Raw genomic sequence first — 27630 nt, forward strand, 5'->3', positions numbered from 1 at the left:
CGTCAAGGATCATAACTGAAGCAGGGTACCAATGTTTATTACTGAATTGAGTGAATTATTCTAATACCTTCTCTCAGTACTTCAATAACAGAATCATAACATAACTGAAACTAGGTAGTACAACTCAGATACCTTCTCTTTGTACTTCAGTATTGAGTTGAAAATACCTTATAGGGAAACATTTTCATAAGTCAAGCTTACTGAAAACTTGATCTCATAAAACATAATAAGAATATCATTTGCTAATGCATGCTTAACAACATTAAGAGCACATATGCTTTAAAACATAATACAAATACTTGTAACTTAAACATGTCATAGAATCTTTTTTTGAGAGCTACCATGGCTCAACCATTGTACCAAAGCATACTTTATAAACTTTGTAATTAGCATGCATTTATAAACTTTAGGAAAATGCATTGCTTGGAACTTCTTGTAAAATAACTAGCATAAAAGTAACAGTCAATGAAGCATGGATTATTAAAACATTTATAAATAATTTATATTCACTTACTACTCGTCTGGGCAGTTTGTAGGCTTCTTCTAGCTCCTCTTGGCCTGAAGCAACATAATTCCTTGTTAGATTCCTTAGAATTCTCATCAAGATGCTTCAAATAGTTTGCTTACTAGCGAGACCCTCACTAGCGGGATCAACACCAACAAGATCCTCACTAGCGAGATCATCACCAAGGAGATCATCACTAGCGAGATCTTTACCAACGAGATCATCTTCTGAGCGAGACTTAGCATGAAAATCAGCAAGATTAGGCACAAAACTAGCAAGATTTTTCATTCTTAGCGAGACTTACAATTATTAGCGAGATTTAGTGTAATTTCTAGCGAGACTACGTAGAAAACCAACGAGATTTACACTAAAAATTCAGCGAGATTCAACACAAAAACTAGCGAGATTATCATCTTGAGCAAGATTCACATCTTTCTTGTCTCGCTCTCGCTCTTTATGGTGAGCTGCTTACTTGATCTTGCCAAGCAACTGCCTGTTTACGCACCGAATTCTTGTTTCAACTTCAAAAATCCAAAACTTGTTTCAAGAAACTTCCTTCTACAAACTTGTTTAGAATTGAGTTAACTTCCTTACTTAAAATTTCAGCCCTAAACTCCTTGTAATTTTGCCTGAAGCTTCCAATCTTCACCCCTGGCCTTGATTAATCCAAGAATCTAGCCTTTCTGAAATTTCTTTACTTTTCGTCCTTCTTCTTATGAGATCTTCCTCCGGCAAACCAACCTAAAAAACTAGATTCTCCCAACTTTCAAATGGCACCGATCTCACTTAATTCGCTCGAGTTATTTGTCAAAATCGAGCTTCTGAAGTTCATCTTCCTTTTATACTTCCTGCTGCTTCCCATAAATGAATATCAAACCGCCACCTCACCCAGCAATATCTTAATGCTTTTTGGCCAAGTTCCATTAATAAATTTCTTTAATCTTTTTTTTTTCTTTCATTCGTAATTCCCTGTAATTAAACCATAGATTTTCATTTATCAATTAATTAACATAATATTCTCATGGCTAAACATACTTATATAGAAAATGTAGAATTCAAGGTTTACATTGGCGATCGTGCAATTTGAGGTGAGCGATCGAGTATGATGATGTCAGCGATCGTGTGCACTTTTTTTGCGCAAACAATAATTTCGTTTTAGTCATATTTTCGTCAATACAATTATGTTTTTGTTAAATAACTCTGTTTTCATACGTTTTGTTTGTGTTCTTTCCAACCATGCTTGTAATTGAGCAACATATTAAAAAAATAATGAATATAAATGATCTTACAATATTTAAACTTAGATAAAATTTACTTTTGGAATATTAAAGTCACAGATTTTTTAAGTTTTTATTTAGTTTGCATACATGGTTGGAAATAACACGGAAAAACATATGAAAATGAGTGTTCATTTAGCAAAAATGGAGTTGCATCGACGAAGATATGACCAAAACAAAATTACAAAACGAAAAACTTAGCGAAGCAAATTAAGGTGTGTGATCGTGTATAGTGATGTCATCGATCGCGTATGATGATGTCAACGATTGTTTATGATGATGTCAGTGATTGCACACTTTTCCTGCGATACAACTCTATTTTAACTAAATGACCACCTGTTTTCATATGATTTTTGCATTCCTTCCAACCATGCTTATAAGGTGAGCAAAATGTTAAAATATCTTTACTTTTAAAGGACATTGAATTTTCGTTTTGTGGTTTCTGGGAGTAGAGGTGATAGTAAGTTCGGTTTTGTCGATTTTGAAATCAACCAAGAACCAAACCAAACCAATCAATTTTATAGAAAAGAGATCCAAACAAATGTCTAACAAAGAACAAAACCATTGGATTACTTTTATTTGGATCGGTTTGGTACTAGATTTTTTGTATTTTCCTTTTTTCTTCTAATTTCTATTTTTATTAACACTTTGTTTTGAATTAGTCCTTTTTGCTAATTTAACATTAAAATTGGGTCCATTTCTTTTTTCATAAATTGAAATTTCACATTTTTTTCTCGACACTTTTCTAAACAAAAAACATACAAGCTCCATAATAATATTTTTTTTTTTTTTATAAACAATGAATATACATACACCATAATAATTAAAATACTAAAAGATAGTTTATTTTTAAGGGTATACATATATCATTGGATCGATTTGGTTTTGATTGATTTTTCTAATAAACAATCTATCCAAACCAATACTTTTTATTTTCTCTCCATATATATAAAGATGTCCAATTTTATATTAAAAACCAAATCAAACCATTGGATAGATCTGATTTTTTTTTTTATTTTTTTTTATTTTATTTATCGCACTCCTAATTCGAAGGAAATAGCGAAATAGAGGTAGGAAATATGGAGTATTTAATATTGAGAATAAAAATAGTATTTCACCAAAGCAAATACATTTTTAAAAAGAAGGGAATGGTAAGAGAAGTTTTTGCTTTTTGGGCTCATTTTGTACAATTTTCCTAATCCCTTGACCACCCGACGCCGCCAGTAGATGAATATTTATGGGTGACTGGAGACGAGATCGATACTGATTACTGTGTCCCTTCCCTTGTTTTGTGTGTGAGAGATTTTTGACAATGGCGCTTCGAATTCTATGCAGGAAAAACCTAAAGCCAACAATTTCTGGAGCGTTAGGGTCTGGCCATTTCCGCGGCCTGCAGACCTTCTCCTTGCCTGACCTCCCTTATGACTATGGCGCTCTTGAGCCCGTCATCAACGCCGAAATTATGCAGCTTCACCATCAGAAGCACCATCAAGCCTACATCACCAACTACAACAAGGCTCTTGAGCAACTTCACGAGGCTATTATAAAAGGCCACACCTCCACCGTTGTCAAATTGCAGAGTGCTATCAAATTCAACGGCGGAGGTTTTCTTTTATTTCTGAACGTCTTTTGATTTTCAGACTTTGATATGAGTTTACTTTCTCTTTTGTATGATACTTCAAATCAGATCGACTCACTCAATTGGGAAATCGTTTGACACTCACTGAGTAGATTAAGATGTATATCATCTCTCAACTAATTAACCCATCCTTTTCTTTTTAAGGTCACATCAATCATTCGATTTTTTGGAATAATCTGGCCCCAATTCATGTAAGTCTCAATCCTTACGCCTCTTATTCGATTTCTTGGTTAGTCCTCACATTTCTTGAACGCTTCAGTCTATCTATTCTCTTCTGTAATATATTTGTAGGAAGGGGGTGGTGAGCCTCCAAAGGGATCTCTAGGATGGGCAATCGACTCCCAGTTTGGTTCTCTTGAAGCGTTGATTCAGAGAGTTAACGCAGAAGGTGCTGCTTTACAGGGCTCTGGATGGGTGGTATGTTTTCTTTCCCGTATTTATTTGCTTTCTCATTCTTGTCTACCACGTAATATACTACAGACGTTTGACTGAAGCTTTTTCGAGTTCTTTCTAGTGGCTTGCTCTGGATAAAGAACTGAAGAAGCTATCGGTTGAAACCACGGCCAATCAGGTATATCTCTAAGTTTATTTGTTTAAAAGCCATATTCATCTTGATTTGATCAATTATTTCGCCTTACTCTAGCGTTTAACGGACTCTGGTTATTATTATTCTTGTTTAGAACTTATTGTTGTTCGGTTATATTTAAAATAAGAGATTGAAATTTGAAAGTCATGTGGGTGATGCAACTCTTTGCAGGATCCACTTGTGACTAAAGGAGCTGCTTTAGTGCCTCTGCTTGGAATAGATGTTTGGGAGCATGCATATTATTTGCAGGTAAATGTTTTCCATTTTCAACCCATTGGTAGTATGATTTGCTCTTGTTTTTCCCGAGTGTCTATCTGGATAAGATCATGTAGTGCGGTTGGGTTGCATGGTAATCATCCATGACATGGGTGGGAATTTGGTGATAATGGAACTTGGGGAATTTGTACGAATGACCCCTATTTAGGGGCTCACTTGAAATTTGACCTCACTTTAAAAAATGCTCGGAATTTGGCCTTCTACTGACATCATCCACATTTGAAAGTACCCATTTGACCTCAAAACAACGCGTGTGGGGGCCCGTTTCTAGCTCCTCACTCCTGATCCTGCTTCCCCGCTCCTACTTACTCATTCGTCTTGATCCTCATAACACACAACAACAATTTTTTTCTTCCATTGTTCTTTTCATTTGTTCAAATTCTTCTTCTCATTTTCTCGCTCCCGCTCTTCGCATCCCGTTCTCTGCTCCCGCTCCCCGCTCCCCGCTCTCGCTCCTCTCTCCTTTGTCTTGTTCTTCATCAGACACACTTGCAACTTTTTTCTTCGAGAAAAAACTGTAGAACGAAGAATAAAGAGAGAAAAATGAAAAAAGAGGGCGACTAAATAAAAGTCGACAGAGAAGAAAAAAGGGAAATTGCCTAGAGGGCAGCATAAATGAAAAAAAAAATCGCTGGAAATGAAGATGAGAAAATAAGAGAAGAAGAAAAGTAGAAAGAACGAAAAGAAAAAGAAAAAGTGATGCAAAAGAGAGGAGGAAGAGGAAGAAGAAAGAAGGGTTCAAGTGGTAAATTCATAGCATGATGACATCAACGAACAACCAAATTTCATTTGTTTGTAAAAGTGAGGTCAAATTTCGAGTGGATTCCTAAATAGGGGTCATCTGTACAAATTTCTCATGGAACTTGTGGAGGAAACCTGTCTGATGTGGTTCTTATTGTGGTGAAAATGCATGCACATATTGACAGGCTATAATGTAATATACGTTATAACGCCATCCACCATATTTGACCTGCAGCCATTAGCTGTGACTATATTTTGCTGCCTGCTTATTTAGTGTTTTGATCATTTTCATGGTGCAGTACAAAAATGTGAGGCCAGACTATCTGAAGAACATATGGAAGGTTATAAATTGGAAATATGCGAGTGACATTTTTGCAAAAGAAGCTCCCCTGGTGGAGAGTCGTTAAGAGTCCCTTGGGTCCCTTTGTTGAACTTTCTGTAAGTTGCTTGTGTTGCGGTGAACATTTGAATAATGAACATCCTTGTATGCATGGATGTTCAAGCCTTGTAATGAGTTGAAATGTATCTTTTGTCAAAGTACTTTGTTTAGCAAGATGATGAATGCATGAAGCCACGAGGGTTTCGTTTTCCCAGTTATATCGTTTTCAATTCATGTTTTTTCTTTTTCTTTATATTGATTTATCACCTGGAGGGCAATGATAATATGCAGGTTTGATGCTCAAATCTCTGTTATCATTCACATTTTTGTCTATGGGTGACTTATATGTTGGACACTTGAATGTACATTAATCTTGAATGGGAGAGGGAAGACACCATAGCTTGGCTTCGTATGAATAATGAGATAAACTTTATTAAACAATCAAACCAACTCCTTTCCTCTTCCTTCATTGTTTTCTCTCTTTTTTCATATCCTCGCTTAATTCTGGCCCTATCTTGAATTCCCCATTTGCCCATTTATTGTTCCTCATTCTTCCAAGTAATATTCACTCTGCATCATTTCCCACCACTACCGGAATCTGGACTGTCTTTTTCTTCCCCCGTTCAATCCTATCTTTGAATTTCTCTTTTTGCTACATTTGATTACATAAGTGATCTCCAAGTCTATTTGCGACCTTTAAGAGGTCAAGGGTTCAATTCATGGTAGCCACCTATCTAGGAATTAATTTCCTACGAGTTTCCTTGACACTCAAATGTTGTAGGGTCAGGCGAGTTGTCCCACGAGACTAATCAAAGTGTGCATAAGCTGATTCGGACACTCACAGATATACATATAAAAAAGAAGTCTGTTCGCAATGGCCCTAGATGATTACTCCTGGCACCATTTGTTTAGTAGAGGTATTTATCTGGTTTCCATGTGTTTATTTCCTTAAAATGTGCGTGTAGTTTCCTTGGCCTTTTCTTTTTGCTAATCCTGGTTTTCTCTTTGTTGCTAGGTGAGTTAGTTAATGATATATATAATTTTGTTGCAGAGTCCCAACCCCACCTTAAAACACAAATACAGACATACCAAAAAAGTAAATTTTTGTAGTTTCTCATAGTATGATTATTTCATTTCTTTAGATCTTCATGTCAAAAAGTTTGTTCAAAAAGTTCAAATGAATGCTGAAAGTTAAATTGCAGGGAATTTGAGAAGCTTTACAATGTCTTTCGTTTTATTTTCACTTCGGTATTTTTAGCTTTTAAATATTTGTTTTAAGATCTGACTAGAAGGTAGTGCCCTAATTTTTAGTAAATAGTGTAAACTCCTTTTACTCCATTTCAGGGCTTCAGATACTCTCCTCTGCTCTCTAAACTGTTTTTTTGCTTTCCCTTTTCTTTTTATCAATGCTTATGATCAAAAGTTAAGAAGCATGGGGGCTTATATAAAGGTCGAAAATTGTTTAGCTCAAACGTGCCTGCAACATGACTCTAATATACCGCATTCAAGTTTCTTAAATACTATCATATGTGAAGTTTTTGTTTTCCTCTTTTCTCCATTATATACAAATTTCATTCTTGAAAAGGATGTATCATGAGGACTTTTCAAGTGGTCATTGAACTTGGTATTACATCAATCAAATTTGTTTCTCATTATAAAGAGAAAAAAAAAGGATAAATTTTCTGCTTTTCTCAGGGAAGTTCATGCAAATGTTTCCATAACATCAAACAAGAATATCATTCATTTTTTTTTTTTTTTTTATTTTCTTGGTAAGGAACCAAGCTTTCACTAAAAAAGTGAAAGAATATGAGCATTAGAAGAAGCTCCAAAAACACAGGAGTCTAACATCATAAAACCAGTAAAAGAGTCAAGAAAGCATATATAGGTTGAGTTCAGAGAGCTCCTTTTATGTAGCTCTACCACAACTAAGAAAGGGCTCCAATCCAAAAAAATAACTAAGGTCATAATTGCAAAAAAAACCCAAGTGACCAATGCCCGTAGAGAACATTGAACCTCACACTACCTCCTAAACCTCCTCCCCGATTTCTCAACCTCTTTGAAAATCCTATGCTTCTCTCTAGAAGCATAAATACTTTAATTTGAAACACGCTATACCCAAATTAAAGTATTTATGCTTCTAGAGAGAAGCATAGGATTTTCAAAGCAAACACTAGAATAGTTGAGTGCGGGTTGGAGATGTATCAAATACTTGTTCATGAAATAGATATATTAGACACTTGTTGTACAAGGTCAAAGTAGGTCTAATATTTGTTAAATATGCATCAAACACTTATTAAATATGCAATTTTGGAAGCTTTCTTTTGGTTGCATGAGATTGTCACCCTCAATCAATTGGGCCAACATCATCTTAGCCATGATGTTGCCTAAAGGAATAAATGGAAGAATGCCCCAAGAATAAAATCAAAGTCTTTATTAGAATTCAAAAGTTATCAATACAAGACATCAATCTTTCTATTTATAGAGAATTTCAAAGCAAACTAATTCTAATCCTAATTAATTAAAGAAACTACTCCTAATCCTAATAAAGGAAACTAATCCTAATCCTGTTCAATTAAGGATTTGAGCAAGATACTCTAATTTACCCTAATTCTACTATGTCATTCTATCATTCCTAAAAAAACTCATCGTTGAATTTTAAAAAGAAAAAGAATATTACAAAAAGAATAAAACAAATGAACATTCTTGAATCCTTGACATCAAAATATGCTGTAAAATGTTTTAAAAAAACAAATCAATTAAAAAAGAATAAAACAAATAAACATCCGTGAGATCAAAATATGTTGTAAAATGTAAAAAAATTAAAAAAAAAATCTTCCAAGTTAATTGAAGGCAAATAGTAGTGTATGGCTTTAGGAGAAAATTGTTGACTTGAACAAAAGAAACTCTATCTATCTAAAATTGAAAATATGTTGAGTTAATTGTGTAAAAAGAGTGAACTTTATTGGTTTGTAATGGCTTGGTTGGATTAAGGAAAAAAAATGAAGAGAGCTAAAGATGGGTCACATTGCATGGGTCTTGGGGCCAAAGGAAAGGAGTTGGGTTGGAATGTGTAGATTGCGAGTCAAAAAAAAAACCAACACAAGTCGGTCGGGTTGGATGAGTATTGGGTCTAAAATGGTTGCATATTCTTTCTTCTCGTTTTCTTCTTCACAAGCAACAACACTGCCTTGGATCTCAACTTCTTTCGCTTCACCAAGGATTGCAAATAGAGTTTTAGGTGCCATCATCACATCTTGCTTCTTGCTTGTGATTTCACCCATACATCGTTGTGCAACTTCGAGTTTGAGCTTTCGTTTTCAATTGATTTTTCTTTTTTGCCGCTCACAACGGCCTTCACAATCGAGTCCTAAATCTTAACGTTTTTGCTTACCACTCCTTCACCCTCAAGTCTCAAACCTTCTAAATCTTTTGTTTCTTTTGTTGCTTACACAGTTTTACAGCTTTGGCTGGGTTCTTGATTTCATGAGTGTTACTCTCAATATTTACAATTCTAACCTTTTGTAGTCTACTTGAAAATTCTTCCAAATTCAGCATCATTTTATTGATACAACAAACATTGGTTACTCTTTTCTAATTTCTTCTAATGCTGTAGGATCAACATAGGATATGCCGACTATTTTACTAAGTTCGAGATAACTATAGTAGGAAGTGACATATGATCTTGAATAGGCTTCCACCTTTCTTTATCGTTTTTCATAACCAAGAGAGTATTTTTTGGACTTGTACATTTTTCTGGCATCATAAAACTCCATTCTTGGACAATTCTTTAAATTTCTTCTTGTTATTCCTGAATTAAAAAGGTTTCCCTTAGTTAAGTGTATGCTGTTTGGCAACAAGTATAACTCACAAAGTTCCTTCCTACGATCTGTTGTCAAGAGTTTTTGCTCTTCCACTAATGGTAACAAAGTTGACCCTACACTCTAATACCAAATTGTGATGTAGCCTAAAGGAATAAAGGAGATAATTCTCCAAGAACAAAATCAAAGTTTTTATTATTGTTGGTGAAAATTTATTATTTTTTAAATGAAGGAAAAGGAAAATCCCACATTGGTTGGGACGACAAAGAGGTGCCTCCTTATTTACCCTTACCTTTCCTTGTAGGTTTGGACTTAAAGGGGTACTCAAGTTTTAGAAGGGGTGAGGAGGTGGACAAATGTGCGCTTGATTGTCCTTCCACACATGCGCACCACCACCGCCGTGTGGTCAGGCGATGTGTTTGTGTATGCGAAATAATAAATTTTTATTATAATTAAAAAAAAAGGAGATTTTAAAAGGATTTTTTTCTCTCGTTCAATAGTCTTTCGTTTTTTCTTTTTTTTTTCTTCCGTTTAGCCCGTTTCAATGGTCATCCATTATTGACACTTCGTTTTGTGCGTATGTGCGCACGTTACCCCCTTTTATGCGCAATCTTCGTTGGCTATCAACGCCTACATTCAGTTCTTCAGAAGAAATATCAGAAAAAAATTCATCACACTTCTTCCCTCCTATTTTCCTCTCTTTTCCCTTTACGTTTTCCAAGCACAGTCTAGAAGGGTGTGAGCATTTCCGATCGACTTCCAGTGCAGTTCCAGTCAAGATAGAGTACATATGGGCTGTTTTATCCTAGAGACGGTGTGACATTCTTTTCGAACTTCTTGCACAATGCGCAGAGCCGAAACGTCTAAAAAAGAGAGTGTGATGTGCGATTTAACCTTTCACAAGTTTCTGTTTTGCAGGTTTTTCTTTAATGCTGTTGAATCCAGAGCCTCCGTTCCTATCACAGTTCATCGATGCTTCCATTCCCGTCACTAATTATAAACCCTAAAACTTGTTCTCCGAAGTACTTACGCTTCAGATTTATTTGATGTTTAATGTATTGGGTTGTTAACGTAGTAACATAACTTGTTATGAATATTGTTAGTGTGTAGGGTTAAAAAGGGAAAGAAAATTCAAGTGTTAGTGCCTAAAGTTAGTTAAAAGGAATGAGAAGGGAAGTTAAGTGACAAGCTAAGAAGAGGAAATTGAATTCTCTTAGGGTAAGCTTGGGAATAAGAAAAGTGAGGAGAAAATATTCTAAGTATTGGGAATGGAGGCTCTCAGGTAGTTTTTGAGAGAATCCAACACTTGGTGAATCTAAGGAAATGTATGTAAAGGGAAGTTAGGCATGGAGTAGGCTAAGGCAAGAGAATTTTCTAAGTGTTGGAATTACGAGAATGAAGGAGTTAAGCTTAAAAGTGGAGGAATTTTCTAAGTATTGAAACCATAAGCTTTTGGGTAGATTTGAGAAGTTTCAACACTTAGTAGAATTTTGGAAGGCTCATGGGGAGGTGAGCCATGCCATGCGTTGATGAGGCTAAGACAAGGGACTTGGTGAGTGAGATGGCTAGGCGTTGGACACAAAGTTTAGAGTTAATGGTTAAGTGTGGGGCTGATTGTAGGCGTTGGCATCGGTAAGCAGCTTAACATAGAAGGCATGTTGGTCCATAAAGGTTATTTGAGGCTAAGTTAGGCGGGCAAGGTGTTAAGGAAGGAGTGCCTAAGGAAAGATGTTGAAGGAAGTTGGTTATGCGTGCGATGGACACTGAAGGAAGCTGGCTATGCACGCGATGATCGAGAAGGAGTAGCATTGAGACAAGTCCCAAGCGTTGGGATGTTGAAGAGTTTAGCTTAATTAATTCTAATAGTGAGCTAAGTGGCAACATTAAAGGTTTTAACCATGAGTTAGTGGCCTAGGTGTCAACGGATTAAGCATCATGGGCATGCAAGACTTAGTATAAATAGGAGATGAAGAAATTAGGACAATGTTTGCCCAATTCTCTCATGCCAAAGGGAAGAAGCTGTCGCCGAAGTGTGATTCAATTGGTGAAGAAGATTTTCAAGGCTACCAAGAAGAAATTCCCACAAATTCATGTTGAAAGCTGGAGGAATTTGAAGAGTGTTCTAAAACGCTGGAGGAATTTGAAGAGTTCTAAATTTTGGATTCACCCAAGTAAGCTGAAGATATTGAAGGATTTTGAGCTCATCAAGTGAAATTGGAAACTTAGATTTTGAGGTAAGAATGTTAAGAGGTTTAGGAAGAAGTTCTTAGAAGGATTTTTTGTGATTTAACATCTGGATTTTGAGTTATAAGACTGGAAACTTGAATTTTGAAAATATTGTGGATGAATAAGCAGACAACTACAATTGTTGAACAAGTAAGCATTTTGACAAGGCAGTGGAATGTGTGAAGTTGTGAGTGAGCGTTAGCAAGGCTGCACGCAAGGAGATGCGTTGAGGCTGTAGGGTAGAAGCATGCCATCGCTTGGTTAGACACACGGTCTTGCATCTATCGAGCGCCTAACGCCTAAGTGATGTGTATATGTGCCATATGTCCTGCCAACCAAGTCTAGTGTTAAGAGGCTAAGTGTTGGGCGATGCGTTTCTAGAAAGCTCAAGTGTTGATAAGCTTGTAACGAGGATTCTAAAAGAATTGTTAAGTCTTATTGCTAAAGTTAAACTCAAAAGGGAGCCACTTTTATTAACCAAGGGTATTTACCTATGTCACAAGTCAAATAGAAATAGAAGAAACTTATAGCCCTTAGGGATAGTACAAGAGTGTGAGTGACTAAGTTTTTATGAAGGATTTTCCTTAACCTAATTTCTATAGCCTATGTTTCTAAGTAGGATATCCATGATGGTTTTGACACATGATATTTCAAGGTGTGGCATGTTGGACGCATGGTCATTTTCTTTCAAAGGCTAAGTTTTTACGTGAAACAACGCATGCATTTCTCATAAGCTTTGAGCATACATTCCTAAGCATGTTTTATATGTTTCAACACATGTTTTTAAGTTCAAAAGTATGAAAATTCCTAAGAAGAATTTTATGAAGCATGTTTGAGTGTTTATGAAGGACACCATGTGTTGAAGGAACATTCCTTGATGATTATCAACTTTTTCATGAATATGCTATTACAATGATGCGCTTTTGATGGAATGTTTGAAATTGAAAATGTCATGTTTTCTTAGTTAAAAGTATGTTTAGAATGTCTTATAAAAAGAACCCTGATATTTAAGGAAATGAAGGTATCCAGGTCTCTTGATATTTAAGGAGATGACGGTATCTAGGGTATACATGTAAATGTTAATATTAGCCTTTGGGGCATATCTATGTGCACGTATGAATATTACTATCGAGCTGAACGTATTGAGATTACTCTACGTCAACTAAGATTTTTGACATTGAGTAAATGAGGAAAAAAAGGCAATGAAGTTTTTATGTTATTATCACTTGTCTATATGTATGCTAGTTCTAAAAGATAGTCACTCATTGGGCATTTAAAGCTTACCCTCTCTAAATGTTTTCACTCCCCATGTAGCGGTCGATTCCCCAGAGTCTAGTCGATCTGCAGTCTGCCACAAGCTCAAAGATCTCAGAGAATCTAAAGTTTAGGTGGCCCATCATGTTTTATTTAAGTCTTAAGACTCTCATGCACATATTAGGGGAAAGAGTAGTACTCAGTGTTTTAAATATGATAAACCTAGTCTGAGGTATAAATGATTCTGTGATGGTATGTAAGTTATGTTATTTTCTGTTGGTTGATGAAATCTAGATGCCTAAGTGGCCATGTGGTGAATGGTTGATGAGCTGTTAAGTGTATATGAATTATCTATCAGGTTGACTAGACGCTCAAAAATAGGTTTCAGATTATAGGTTAGATTGTAGGACTCATAAGAGGGTTAGTATATGCTATCTTTGCACCTCTTCCTAGGTTAAAAGGGTAGTCTGGGAGGGGGAGGGGGGAGGGGTGAAAAGTTGGTATCAGAGCATAAGATTTTGAGGAAATTAGAATCATGCATTAGATCAGGGACATGTAAATATTGTGATGTAACTAATGATTGTGTAATATTATAGGAAACATGCCTCGAAGAAGTGGAAAACTGAGTAAGCAAGTGGTAGACAGGGATCATGACCCTATCAGATAATCGATATCATTGAAAGTCACATCTGGGGGAAAGTTTAGTATCCCTCAGGATAGAGCTAACCCTGGTATGGAAGATAAGGTTTCTGATAGAATAACACAGAGATTAGTAGGTAGTGTGGGATCTGTATAGGTAGATCCAGAGAAGAAGTACGATTAGAGAATGAAGACACTAGGTGCCACTATGTTTGAGGGAACGACAGGCCCCAAAGATGATAAGGTATGGCTAAATCTGATCGAGAAGTATTTTCGTGTGATGCAATGCCCCGATAACTGCAAGAACGAACTAACGGTATTCCTGCTCCAGAAAAGAGCATATAATTGGTGGAAAATTCTAGACTCCGGGAGAAGTGGAACAAATGCTATGACTTGGGAAGAGTTTAAGAGGAGATTTGAAGATAAGTACTACCCTTGCTCCTTTCGTGAGGCAAGGAGAAATAAGTTCAGCAGAAGAATATGAGCAAAAATATACTGAATTATCCAAATATGCTCCTACAATTATTGCTGAAGAGAAAGATAGGTGCAAGCGTTTTAAGAGTGGATGGAGGAAGGAGATTTGAACTCTTGTGGCAGCCATAGCTATCTGGACAAACTTTTCCTAGTTAGTATAGACGACAATGAGAATGGAGGAGAGTTTGGCAAAAGGAGGACATGATAAGGAAGCTTTCAGAGGTGGCTTCCAATATCAGTCAGGCAAAGGAGATCGACGGAAATTTATTCTAAAAGTATCAGGGAAGAGAAGTTTTAGGTCCCATTACAGCGGATAGTTGACTTCCAGTAGCTAAGATTCACAAAAGCAGAGTAGGAGGTGGTCCAGCTAGCCAGCTATTTTGGCTGGAGGATCTAGATTAGGGCGTACAGGTGAGTTTATCGCCAATTCAACTAAGAAATTGGAAGTGATGCCACACATGTTTTTAGGCTTTTATTTGTGTACTTTTACGTGTTCAAATTGACTTTTGCATGTGTTTTCCCCTAAATTTAGTCTTATTTTGTTAAAATGTTCTTATGAGGGTTTGATTGAACTTAAATGATATATTTGTTGATTAGAGTCATTCTTGGAAATTTTTGCAGAAAATTTCGGCCACACTGCTAATTTTTGTTTGATGCGGTTGCATCACCAAAAGCACTACGGCTGCATTAGTGAGCCCTAATTTCCAAAATTTGACCCAGTCAAGGAAGTTGCGATTTTTACGTTCTAAACAGTTGGGTAGTCCTGATTTTTCCTTATAAACCCTCTAAGCATGGAATTCGACCCTTAATAACCGTTTTGGGGCCTATATAAGATGGATAAGACCTTCATTTAAAAAAAAACTCTCCACCTCCGAATTCATCACTTTCTTCTTAACGTTTCTGTCATTTTCAGCAATTCTTTTGGACATATTCTCAACTTCTCAAGTCAGTAGCTTTAAGAATAGAATTTCATCTAAAGTGTAGTGGCTCTAGGTTCTTCACCTCATGAAAACGTGTGGCGAGGCACGATTCTACCTTGAAAAAGGGGAATCACCCTAGGGTAAGACTATGGAGTTGAGGGGTCTGAAGATCCACCTTTGAATTGTTTTTCTTTTTCTGGCATTTTCATTTCATTCGCTCGTTGTAGTTATTTATACTATGGTTTATGGTTCAATAAAGATGCTTAGCTTGTCATTTACCATGAGCTAAATTCTTTTAGGGGTTCAACAATGTGGATGCCCTAGGATTTTTATGGCTTAAGCAATGTTGCACTCACACTAATTTGAATCGTGCATTCTCTTTGTTGAAATTAAAGTTAGAATTGGTAAATCAAATTGTCCACTTAATTTAACAATCTAGTGGGGTTTTAGTACTAAGAAGACTAAAGTGTAAACAAATCTCACAATGGGATATGGAACTAGGAGCCTAGGAATAGGATGGTGATGTTGCCTTAGGAATAAGGGAAGTCATAGGGTAAAGAAACTGGACTTTAATGAATCTAGGATTCAGCTACCCATGGAAACATTTGGTAATAGCTATTTAGAACTTTTAAAAGAACTGGACTTCAAACCGAGTAGGTATAGATTTTTGCCCATACATACTTCACTGTCTTGGTGTGATGCGGCCACATCACTTTTAACATAAAATCCAAAAAGTTGAAACATTGTTTTCCCATGTTCGATTATTATTATTCATCACCTTTTAAGATTCCTTCATTATTTCAATCTAATCTATTACTTAGTTACCTCAGTCACATTAATTCATAGTCATAATTAACTTAAAAAGCAGTCTAGTCCTATGGTACTCGACATTTGGAATACTCCGAATTTATTACTTCATCGTCAGTGTCTGCTTGCGTTTAGACCATATTTATTCTCATTCTCATCGCTCATACACTTTGGTTGATCAAGTTTTTTGGCACCATTGTCGAGGACTAGTGGATTTTTTTTGTTGACTGTGACTGATCAGCGCTATCACATTGACTCTATTTCAAGCAAAATCAAACTCCTTTGTGTTGTTGTTTGTTTTGCAAGGAGGAGTCAGTGCAGGAGAAGGAGGCTTTGTTTTCAACCAAATACATGAGAAGAAGGCCTTGCCTTTTTCAACCAAATCCTAAAATAGAAAGGATTGTTGCTGTTTATTTTGCAAGGAGAAGTTAATGCATGAGAAGAAGGACTTGCCTTTTTCAACCAGATTGTGAAATAGAAATAACCTTTCACTAGCAGAGACAAGAGCAGAGGCGAAAGCGTCAAGAGCAGAAGGAGTTGAGCACACGGGAGAATCTTGCTGAAGCCACATTCATTCGATAAATTCAAATGGACCCACCTCTTGGAGACAATCTTCCAAACCCTCCCATGAATGAAAGACAACAAAATACCAACCAACAGCCGCCACAACAACCTAACCCCCATAATCCTATCGTCATTGTAGAAGATAAAGACAAAGCCATCAAGGATTATGCAGCCCTTACGTTCCAAACCTTAGACATTGGCAGTCTAGATCCATCAATTGATACGCCCATATTCGAAATAAAGTCATTCTTGTTCCAAATAGTAAACTCATTTGGACAATTCGTCGGACTACTTAATGAAAATCCTTATAAACGTTTAAAAATCTTCATGAATATGTTGTTCTTTCAAATTTAACAGTGTTTCTGGAGATGTATTAAGACTTAAGCTATTTCTCTATTCTTTGCAAGGAAATGAAGAAGCGTGGCTCGACTCTTTGCCTTTCAACTCTATTATCACATGGGACAACCATGTGGATAAGTTTCTATAAAAATATTCTTCACCTGACAAGAACGCTAGATATAGAGGAGACATCATTGCATTCAGGCAATCTCCATTTGAATTTGTTAATGGAGCAGTTCTAGAAGTTGGTGAGAAAATACCTACATCACGGACTTCCTGCATGCATCGTGATGGAGAAATTCTATAATAGGCTAAACCAAGCTTCAAAGACTATGGTAAATGCATCTATAGGAGGATCCTTGCTGAAGAAGTCTATAAACGAAGCTCAAGAGATTATGAATATGATTGCAAACAACAACAAGAACTGAGGTAACTCAGAACACATGACGATAAAAAAAAACTGTTGTTGAAATACAAGAAACAGATACACTCATGTCCACGAGTCAATAGTTGATGGCCATTGGAAACATGATTGGACCACAAAGAGTGGCAGTTGTCCAAGTTGAAACTCAAACTCAAACTTGTGAATTTTGTACTGCTAATCATTTGACTAGTGAATGTTTGTATAACCCTCACTCGGTGTGCTATGTAGGTTTCCAGAAGGTGCAAGAGCAATGGGATCCCTATTCCAATTCTTATAACCTTAGATGGAGATCATACTTGAATTTTGCATGGGAAAAGCCTAACAATAGTGTAAGTATATCACAACAACAAACGAGAGTAGCCCCACCTGGATTCTCATAAGTTCCATGACAGAAACCTCGAGCCCAACCTCCTGTGCAACATTATGAAAAAAGCCTCAGCATGGTAGAAATAATGAAGGAGTATATGGCAAGAAATGACATGGCTCTGAGAAACTTAGAAGTGAAAGTGGGCCAAATTGTAAAGGAGATTCAGAACAGATTGTTCAGAACCTTACCCAGTAATACAGAAGCACCAAAGTTAAATGGAAAGGGGTAGTATAAAGCTATTACACTAAGAAAGGGCTAGATTATGAAGGGCAAAAAATGCCTAAAGAGCAAGATTAGAGTCATGAGAAAGGATTAACAAATATTAAGTTTGAGGAAGGGATGGCCCCAGTAATTGAAGATAAGAAAAATATGGTTGAAAAAGACAAAGAAAGAGGAAAGAGAAACTTAGTAGTTGGAAAGGAGAATAATGCAGTTCCGACATATAAACCACCCGTACCTTCCCCCAAAGACTTCAAAAGACCAACCAAAACATGCAGTTCAAGAATTTCTGAGATATCTTCAAGCAATTACACATCAATATCTCTTTAGTTGAGGCTTTGGAGGAGATGTCTGTTTGAAATATCCTAAAACTCGCAGTTCGTAATATATGAAACATATTCTATTTTTCAATAAAAGTATTATAAAAATTGCATTCTGTTATAAAATCCAATAAACGAACCCATGGCTATGTATGAATACTTTAACCTTATATAGAGACATAAAAGAGGATCAAGTTATAGTATATAACCTAAAAGGTCTATAAGTATATGAATGAGATTGGGTACCTATCCTAGGGATACTATGGATGTGACTCATTTTGTATACTGTTACAAAAGATGTGATCTCGAAATCATTTATGTAGAGACATGCGAGTGGGGGCATCCAATGCAAAAGACGTTTGCATAAAACCAGACCACGAAATAGTTACTTTTCTTTATAACAACCGTTTACTGTTAAAATTGACTATTTCAATTCGATGACCAAGGATAACTCGATCTTAATCCTGAGCTAACTATAAACTTCTGTTTATTCGGGATTATCCTTTGATTTGCATAGGTGAAAGTAGTTCAACAACACTGCTCAATAAAATTTCCATTTCAGGGATAAAACCGGATAGATAACTGGGAACATAGTTTTGCAAGAAGGAATTTAATCATACCCAATTTAGAGTTAGCAGATAGGTTGTTCTCTTAAGTACTGATTCCTAGTCTTGAACAAAGAGGTCCCACCCTCTCATGATAAAGAGGGGCATGGTTTATTAGTTGGACTATAAACCAATTGTTCAATAGAGGTTCTATGGTGACTTAAGGAGCAAAATGTATTTACATGGGTAAAATGGTAATGTTGACTTACCTGTAAATACGAATGATTTGTGAAGTTAATGATCATGGTTAAATCAAGTGAACAAAAATATGTCTACAGTGAGGAGAGTACAACTATCGAGCTATAGTGGTATGTCTCGGTAGTTAACAAATATTGATTAATTTGGATTAAAGAGTTTAACCGATTAATCTCAATTCGTTGGAGCTCATGATCTATAGGTTCATAAGGTTCTTCTACTAGCCTGTAAAAGATTAAAGCTTGGATTAAAATATGGAGTGAATTTGAAATGTTCAAATTCAATTTTAGAGTTTGGATAATTATATTCGATATACTTAACGTTAAATTTATTGAAAGTAAACGTAATTGGAGAGTTCAAAATATTTAAATAAAAATTTAAATATTGATTACATGAATAGGTATTTTATTTATTCAATATTTGATATTAAATTATTATTAAATTAATTAAATTTGTTTAATTAATTAATTTCAAATTTAAAAAGGAAATTCAATTTTTTGAAATTAAATTTAAATTATATCTATTTTAATTTTAAATTAAATGTAGTTAATTAATTTGAAATTTGGAATTTTGAGTTTTCGTGGAATTATCCAAGTTTGAGATTTCTTAGTGGACTTCTCCATAATTCAACATCTAGGCCACTTAGCTAATGCAATTTGAAGTGTCAAAATTCTGAAAGACTAAGTGCTTACATGAATGAAGTGATTAAATACTTCAATCTTTCTGAGATTCAAGGCATGCAACTTGAATTTTAAGAGAAATTATGCAGAAAATTTTCTCTAAAAATCTTCTCCAATTCTCTCCACATCCCTTCCAATTCAGAGTTTCACCACACAAATCCAAGGCTGAGAATAGTAGAGAAGATTCTCTTGGTGGTTTACTGAAGATTTGAAGGTTAAATTCATGGAGATTAGCAAGGATTTAGAGGAATTCTACAAAGGTTGTAAATTTTAAAACTCTCTTTGTATAAACTCGTATTTTAGCATGCTTGTGACTCAACTTAAGTGTAATTAGAGTGCTTAATAATTCTAATAGTTTTCGTTTTATGTATGTTTACTCTATCAATGTCGAACTATGTCAAGTTCCTAAAAGATATTTTATCGAAGAAATGAAAGCTGCCGAAGTTTGAAACTGTTGCATTAACTGGATGTCGCAATCCAATGGTTAGCAGAAAGATTCCTTCTAAGCTTAAAGACCCTGGGAGCTTTACTATCTCATGCTCAATTGGAGGACAAAGTCTAGGCAGAGGGTTACGTGTTTTGAGGCCAGTATCAATTTGATGCCTTACTCCATCTTCACTCGCTTGGCATTGGGGAAGTGAAGCCAACCACGACGATGTTACAGTTAGCTGACAGATCCACCGCTAAGCCAATGGGAAAGATTGAGGATGTATTGATAAAAGTAGACAAGTTCGTGTTTCTTGCAACAACATAATTTTAGACTGTGAAGCAGATAAGGAAGTGTCGATAATTCTAGGATGTGTTAGAGTTAGAAAACATGCAGGAGAAGTAAAACGGATCATTAAGCATTCTAATTCATTAATTCTGGCTTTAAATTAAGCATGCTCATAAACTAATAAGAGAGTTTCATGACATACCTTTGAAGAAACACTTGAATCACGATAATCTTCTCCAAATCAGCTTGTGAACCACCTCAAGGCCTTTTCTACTATCCTCTTGGTGTCTTAAATTGAGTTGTGGGACTCAAAATAAGTTTGAATTGAGGGAAAATGGAGAAGAGATTCTGGTTTATCAGTTGAAGACTCTTCTTCAACCTTTGAAGTTTTTTCAGCTTAATCCACTCAAATGCATGCTCAATTCCACTGAGATTCTTCAGTATTTATTGGATGACTTTCATGCAAATGAATTGTTACATGAATTGCAGCTCATGTTTGGAAGATTGACTCAAAATTATGGTGGAATATGTGTGAGCTAATTGAATAGAAAGTGGAGAAATCCCACTTTTTGGGATTTTCCATTTTCTATTTATTTCAATTTTTTATTTTGTAATTGATTTCTAAAATCAATTTGTATTTTCAAAAAATGAAATATTTATTAATTTTATAAAATTAATTCAATAATTAATTTTCTAATAAAATTAATAATAATTAGTTGAACAATTTAATTAATTCTAATTAATTCTATATCAAATATTAAATTAATTTAACATTAATTTCTTTATCATGAATCCCTATTCATGAATTTAATATTTAAATCATATTTAAATATTAATTGATTCTCCAATCTCATTTAGTTCCAAAATTAAACGTGTAATTATATCACATATAATTACTAATTCCCTTAATTCTAATTTGAACATTTTTAAATCAACTTATCATGCTACTCCAAAGCTAATCCATTTGTGAGCTAGTAGAGGGACCTCGTGGACCTACAAACTATGAGCTCCAACGACCCGAGATTAATTTGCTAAACTCTTTAATATTGGGTCATTCTACTAAAGCCTGGAATTGCACTCCCCTCAATGTAGATATATTATGTCCACTCGATATAACCATGATTAGTAAGTTAACCCTTCACAGGTTGTTCGTAATAATGGTTGGGTCAAATGGCTGTTTTACTCCTGAGATTACCTCTTATTCCTTAAGCCCCTTCGATCCTCTAATGAACCGATGGTTTGTGATTTGATACCGAGTCCCTCTCGGGCCAATGAGAGGGTGAGACCTCTTGTTCAAGACCTAGAGTTAGCACTTAAGGGAACAACTTCTTTATTATCTCTGAAAACGGGTAGGAGTGAATTCCATCTTGCACCCTATGCCCCTAGCTATCTTTCAGATCTTACTTTTAAAATGGAGGTTTATTGAGTTGGCGTTGTTGAGCCAACCCTCACCTATGTAAATCTAAGGATATTCCCGAATAAATAGGAGTTCATAGTTAGCTTAGGATTAAGTGCAAGTTATCTAGGTCATCACTTTGAAATAGCTAGTCTTAAATAGTAAACAACGTTATAAAGTAAGGGTGGCTTATTTCGTGGTTCGATCTTGTACAAACTCATTGCACAGGACGCCCCCACTCCTCATGTCATGATATATACGAATTAGGATCACTTCGTCTGTAGCACTTTACAACTCCTTGTAACAACTACAAAGTGGGCTGCATCCAATAATGTTACCAGAATAAGGCACACAACCTCATTCATATACTATAGACCATTTTGACTATTTACTCGAACCTAGTCCACTTTTATGTCTCCACATCAAGTTCAAGTATTCATGTAATAGTCATGAATTTTTTATTTTATTGGATTTATTTCTAAAACGAAATAAACAATTCATATATTCAATGTTGAACTTTCAGGATAAGTTTAATTGTTTACAAACTACGAGTTTTAGGACATAAAATCCAATAGGATGACCCTTTTTGGCAACTAGGAAAATGTTAATCGATGTGTAAAAGGGAGAATTGAGAGAATTGACTATGTGCTGACAAGATTATGTTTAATGTGTTAAACGCACTAAAATTTCTAGAAGATTTAGCTGAATGTTCTTTCATTGATGCTATTGATACTAGGACATTACGAAGAAGGAGGAGCAGGAAGAAGTACTAGAGAAAATTGAAGAAACAGAACAGGTTGTTGTAGTAGTAGGAATAACAAGTCTAGTAACAGATCGTGAAATATCAAAACTACTCAAGCCGTCGGTAATTGAACCACCAGAGCTCAAACTAAAGCAATTGCCAGCACATTTAAAATATGTACATCTAGGTCAAGATAACACATTACGATAATCATTGTTGCTAAGCTAACATAATAAGATGAAAAATTTTTGCTAAAAATTATAGGTAAGCACAAGCAAGCGATTGGCTGGACAATAGTTAACATAAGAGGAGCGAGGAATTCAGTTGAAATTCAAAGGCGGATAGATCCAAACATGAAAGAAGTTGCCCGAAAAAAAATCATCAAATGGCTAGATGCTGGAGTGACAACCCTATTTCAAACAATACGTGGGTTAGTCCAGTACAGTACATACTAAAAAAGGGTAGAATGACTGTAGTGGCAAACGAAAACAACGAGCTCATCCCAATGTGAACAGTAACGGGGTGACATGTCTGCATGGATTACTGCAAGCTTAACAAGACCATGAAGAAGGATCACTTTTCTTTGCCTTTCATTGATCAAATGTTAGATCGGTCTAATACTATTGTTTCCTTGACGGGTATTCGGGGTATAATCAGATCATGATTATGCCAGAGGATCAGAGTAAGACCATGTTCACATGCCCCTATGGCACCTTTACCTTTCAACTAATGCCCTTTGATATATGGAATGCTCCCACAACATTTCAACGATGCATGATGGCGATATTTTCTGACTTGGTAGATAGAACGGTCAATGTTTTTATGGATGAATTTTTGGTGCATGGCAAAACTTTCCACAACTATTTAAAGAATTTGGAGTTGGAGCGCTGTGAGGAAACCAATCTGATGTTAAACTGGGAAAAATGCCACTTTATGGTAATGGAAGTAATCTTATTGGAGCATAAAATATCAAAACAAAGGCTAAAGGTAGACAAGGCTAAGGTTGAGCTTATCTCAAAGCTCCGTACCCCCACAATCATAAAAGATGTCAAAAGTTTACTAGGCCATGCAAGATTCTATAGAAGTTTTATAAAAAAAACTTTTCACACATCTTCAGATCTTTAAAATGTAAGGAAGCATTTAAGATGTTGAAAAAGGCTCTGACAATTGCACCTATCATGACGGAACCAGATTGGTCATCTCCATTCGAGTTGATATGTGATGTCGGTGACTTTGCCCTCGGAGCAGTGCTCGTTCAAAAGAAAGGTAGGGTTATTCATTTGATTTATTGTGCAAGTAAGACAAAAAATGAGTTGCTGGCAGTTATTTTGGGGTTTAAGAAGTTCAGATCATATCTACTAAGGACCAAAGTTATCGTTCACACTGATCATTTCGCATTAAAGTACTTATTGGCAAAGAAAAATGCAAAACTCAAATGAATCAGGTGGAGTCTGCTGTTACAAGAATTCCATGTGGAGATAGTAGACAGAAAAGAAGCAGAGAACCAAGTTGTTGACCATCTCTCCCGCCTAAAAGGAAAGGTAGAGCAATCAGTCAGAATTCAACACATCGATGGCACCTTTCTGGATGAGCAATTGTTGGCAATTGACAAAAGTCCATGGTATTCAGATTTTGCTAACAACTTAGCAATTGGAATTATGCCGCCTGAAGCCACAAATCAGAAGTTGAAAAAGTTCTTTCACGAAATAAAGCAATATTTTTGGGATGACCTGTACTTGTTCAAGTTGGGCCTGACAAGATTTGGAGGTGTTGTATTGCAAAGAAATAGTCGATATCCTTGAAGCATGTCACCAAGCCCTGTATGGAGGCCATTTTGCAGGAACGAAAACAACGACAAAGGTGTTGCAAAGTGGATACTTTTGGCTAACGTTATTCAAAGATACTCATAACTTTCCTAAGGAATGTTATAAATGCCAGAGAATGGAAAATTTATCATCCCGTATGAAATGCCGATGAACTACATTCTTGAAATAGAGATCTTTGATGTTTAGGGGATTGACTTTATAGGGCCATTCTCGCCATCATTTGGGAATTCCTTGATTACGTTTCGAAAAGGATCGAGGCGGTGGCAATTGCATCTAATGATGAAAAATTGGTAAAAAAAAAAAAAAAGTTCCTCTTGAAGAAAATTTTCTATAGATATGGAGTGCTCGGGGCTCTAATCAATGATGAGGGAACCCATTTCATCAACCCGGACAATGGCAGATCTGCTACAAAAATACAACGTAAAGCATCAAATAGCCACAACATATCACCCTCAAACCAATAGCCTAGTTGAACTATCAAATAGAGAAATGAAAAGTATTCTCGAGAATTCAGTAGATCCATTAAGAAAAGACTAGCCACTGAGACTTAATGAAGCACTCTTGGTCCATAGAACAACTTTCAAGGCCCCGTTAGGAATGTCACCATACCATATCATATTTGGTGAAGCATGTCACTTACCATTAGAGTTGGAGCACAAAGCCTACTAGGTAATTAAGAAGTTGAACCTAAATCTGAGACAAGCAAAAGATAGGAAAATGGTGCAGTTGAATGAACTAGAAGAACTTTGTTATCAAGCTTACGAGAACACCAAGTTAAGTAAAGAGAAAATGAAGATGTACCATGACCAAAAGGTCAAGACAATGAAGATGTACCATGACCAAAAGGTCAAGACAACTAAGTCTAAGGAAGGACAACAAATTTTTTTAATTCCAAGTTAAGACTTTTTTCGAGAAAGCTGAAATCCAGATGATCGGAACCATTCACAATCCATAAAATATTCCCACATGGTGCTATGAAACTACAAGACAATAACCATATCTTCAAAGTCAATGGATAAAGAGTGAATACATATTGAGGAGAGATAGTGAAGAAAGGGAAGGCTTCTATTTCCCATGTCGAATTGAAATTAGTATGAGCCCTAATGTAAAGGTTATTGAGGTTGATGCCCTAAAGTCTTGTGTCCTGTAGTTTGTATATAGAATGTACGAACACTTGTGTTGTTAATATATGATATTTACTTTACATCTTGTATTTTTCTCGGTTAATTATTTTATTTGCTTTACCACAAACCAATAAACATAAAATCCTTGGTTATCTGTATGTGACTCAAGTATGTATGTGGTGACATACAAGTGGATCATGTCTTGAGTGATAACCAAAATGGTCTGTAGTAAATGGATAAAGGAGGGAAACCTTAACCTGGTAACGCTACGGATGCGACCCACTTTGTGAAATGGTCATAAGTGTTGTGATTTGTCACAGATGGTATGATCCTGATCATTCGTGTTGGGAATATCCGAGCGGGAGCGTCCTATACAAAGAGTTTGTATAAGACTTGACCACGAAGTGTTAATGTCTCGTTATATAACACCATTCATGACAGAGACTTCACTTCACTAGGATGACCATAGGTAATATGACCTCAATCTTGAGTGAGTTGGAAACTCCTGCCATTGAGGGTGGTCCTTTGATTTGTATGGGTGTGAGTGGCCAGGTCGCCAATTTAAACCTACCATTTTGAGGATTCTTCTAATTTGGGAGCTGTGATCTCAACTACACAAGATAGAATTCACTCCTTCCCTGAGGAAGGGGTAAGTAGATAGATGGCTCCCTTAAGGGCTGATTTCGGGGCTTGAACGATGTGGCGCCACACACCTTCTCTTGGCCCAAGAGGTGTTCATACATAGTTGGACTATGTTGTATTGTTCATTAGAGGAATCAGTGGTACTTAAGGAGTGAGATATAACTATAGGGGCAAAACGGTAAATTGACCCAACTGTACTTATGAGCATCTGTGAAGGGTCATCGTACTCATGATTGGTTATATCCGATGGACACAGAAATATATCTATGGTAAGAAGAGTTCAGCTGTTGGTCTTTAGTGGAATCACTGATAGTTAATGGATGGTGGATCTCGTGGCTAAAGAGTTTAGTCAGCTATTCACGTACCATTGGAGCTTCAAGCCACAGGTTCATTAGGTTCTCTGGGTAGCTTGGATAAAATCGAAAACCAGTATTTGGGTTAATTTGAAATGTTCAAATTGACAAGAGGAAGTTAAATTATATATGATATAATTGGACTGGTTAATTATATATGATATAATTGGTTAAATGTATAAGATACATTATTTTGGAGGAAATTAGATATAAATATGATTTATATCAAGTAGAGAAGAAAATACTATAGTAGATATGTGATATCAAACTATAGGATATAAATATAATATGATTATATTAATTAATTAATTATATGATAATTAACCAATTCTTCCACATTCGGACGTGGGTAGTGGGCAGCGTTGGTTATGGTAACCGGTGGTTAAAAATGAAAAGCGTTTTCATTTTTCAAATCGTGCATTCATTAATTTTCGTGCGCCTAAAAAGAATTTGTGAAACGACCGCGAGAGCCTATACGATAGTAGTTCTTTCGTCTAAATGATCGTTGACCTCACGAGTTCTCTAAACGATCGTATACGTTTTCCTAAACGATCGTTCAGCCTTTCCTACACGATCATGTAGCTCTTCTATACGATAAGCACTTCCGCTATACGATAGCACAGTATTATCTCCCACTTGCTTATCGTCTACACGACGTGTTGTCCTCCGTCTTCTACAAAACTCACCAAAGCCCACTCTTTGGGTTTTCACTCCGAGGATACCTGGGTTTCACTAGTGGTGGTGTCGTCCCCACTGTAGTGTTTGTGTTTGTACTGATCGTGCTATTGCGGTCGACATATCCGCTGGGTGTTGGTAGATCTCTTAGAGGGTTTCTGCTGCATTGGGTTCAGAAGTTCGAAGAGAGTCTTTAGTTGGTATGAACCCTTTTCCTGTTATTTATTGTGTTCTGAGCATGCCGATAATTAGAAATATGCATAACTATATGTGTTGAATGTATATCTTTTGTATTTCGGTCACTGTGAAATCGGAGCGATCTAAACACGCTCATGGAACTCTCGGTACGATATCCTTCAATATGTTATTTTTATTTTGTCAATTAAGAAAAAAAAGTATTGAGTTTGTATCTGCCTTATGAATAAACTCTGGCTAGGCTGGTTTTGTCTAAGGAAGAGGTATTTAAGATGACCGAAGAGAACACCTCAAGTTGGAAACTTACATGGGAGTTTATTAAATTGGATGGAAATTCTAAATTTTTCAATTAAGTGTATAGATGGAAAACAAGAAAAACAGAAGGATGATGTGCCCTCATCAGAAGAAAATGTGCCGTTTGACCTACCCAAAGGAGTCCACGATCTTCCTCTCTCGATCATCGACGGTTTCTTCCCACTCCATCCAAGTTCTCTTCTTTCTTCTCTGGTTCCATTCCTCTATTATTTCCGACAATGAAGAATCCCATGAGTGCAGCAAAGAAGGATCGTTCACCATTAATGGAAAAAACCTACATTCAACGAAGACCCTTGTGTTTTCAAGAATCTAATTCGACGTCTGAATACTCTCGATGTGCAACACAATAAATGACACCTCCTCTGTGGTCTTCAATTACAACGGAACAATCCT

General features: G+C 36.0%; 1 protein-coding gene across 1 annotated transcript; it reads left to right on the forward strand.

Moving 5' to 3' along the window:
- Nucleotides 1-2934: 2934 nt before the first annotated feature.
- Nucleotides 2935-5621, forward strand: LOC120082406 (superoxide dismutase [Mn], mitochondrial-like). The gene is made up of 6 exons (XM_039037568.1): nucleotides 2935-3386; nucleotides 3566-3612; nucleotides 3713-3838; nucleotides 3936-3992; nucleotides 4179-4256; nucleotides 5324-5621. Exons 1-6 carry the CDS (start codon nucleotides 3095-3097, stop codon nucleotides 5429-5431), a joined length of 708 nt encoding a protein of 235 aa, XP_038893496.1. The 5' UTR covers nucleotides 2935-3094; the 3' UTR covers nucleotides 5432-5621.
- Nucleotides 5622-27630: the final 22009 nt, after the last annotated feature.

Source organism: Benincasa hispida, chromosome 8 (assembly GCF_009727055.1).
Source record: "Benincasa hispida cultivar B227 chromosome 8, ASM972705v1, whole genome shotgun sequence".
Taxonomy (NCBI): Eukaryota; Viridiplantae; Streptophyta; class Magnoliopsida; order Cucurbitales; family Cucurbitaceae; genus Benincasa; species Benincasa hispida.

Coding starts and splice junctions, on each gene's coding strand:
- LOC120082406 (XM_039037568.1), top strand. CDS start 3,095: ATGGCGCTTCGAATTCTATGCAGGAAAAACCTAAAGCCAACAATTTCT. Junction 3,839..3,935: donor TACAGGGCTCTGGATGGGTG/GTATGTTTTCTT, acceptor AGTTCTTTCTAG/TGGCTTGCTCTGGATAAAGA. Junction 3,993..4,178: donor TTGAAACCACGGCCAATCAG/GTATATCTCTAA, acceptor AACTCTTTGCAG/GATCCACTTGTGACTAAAGG.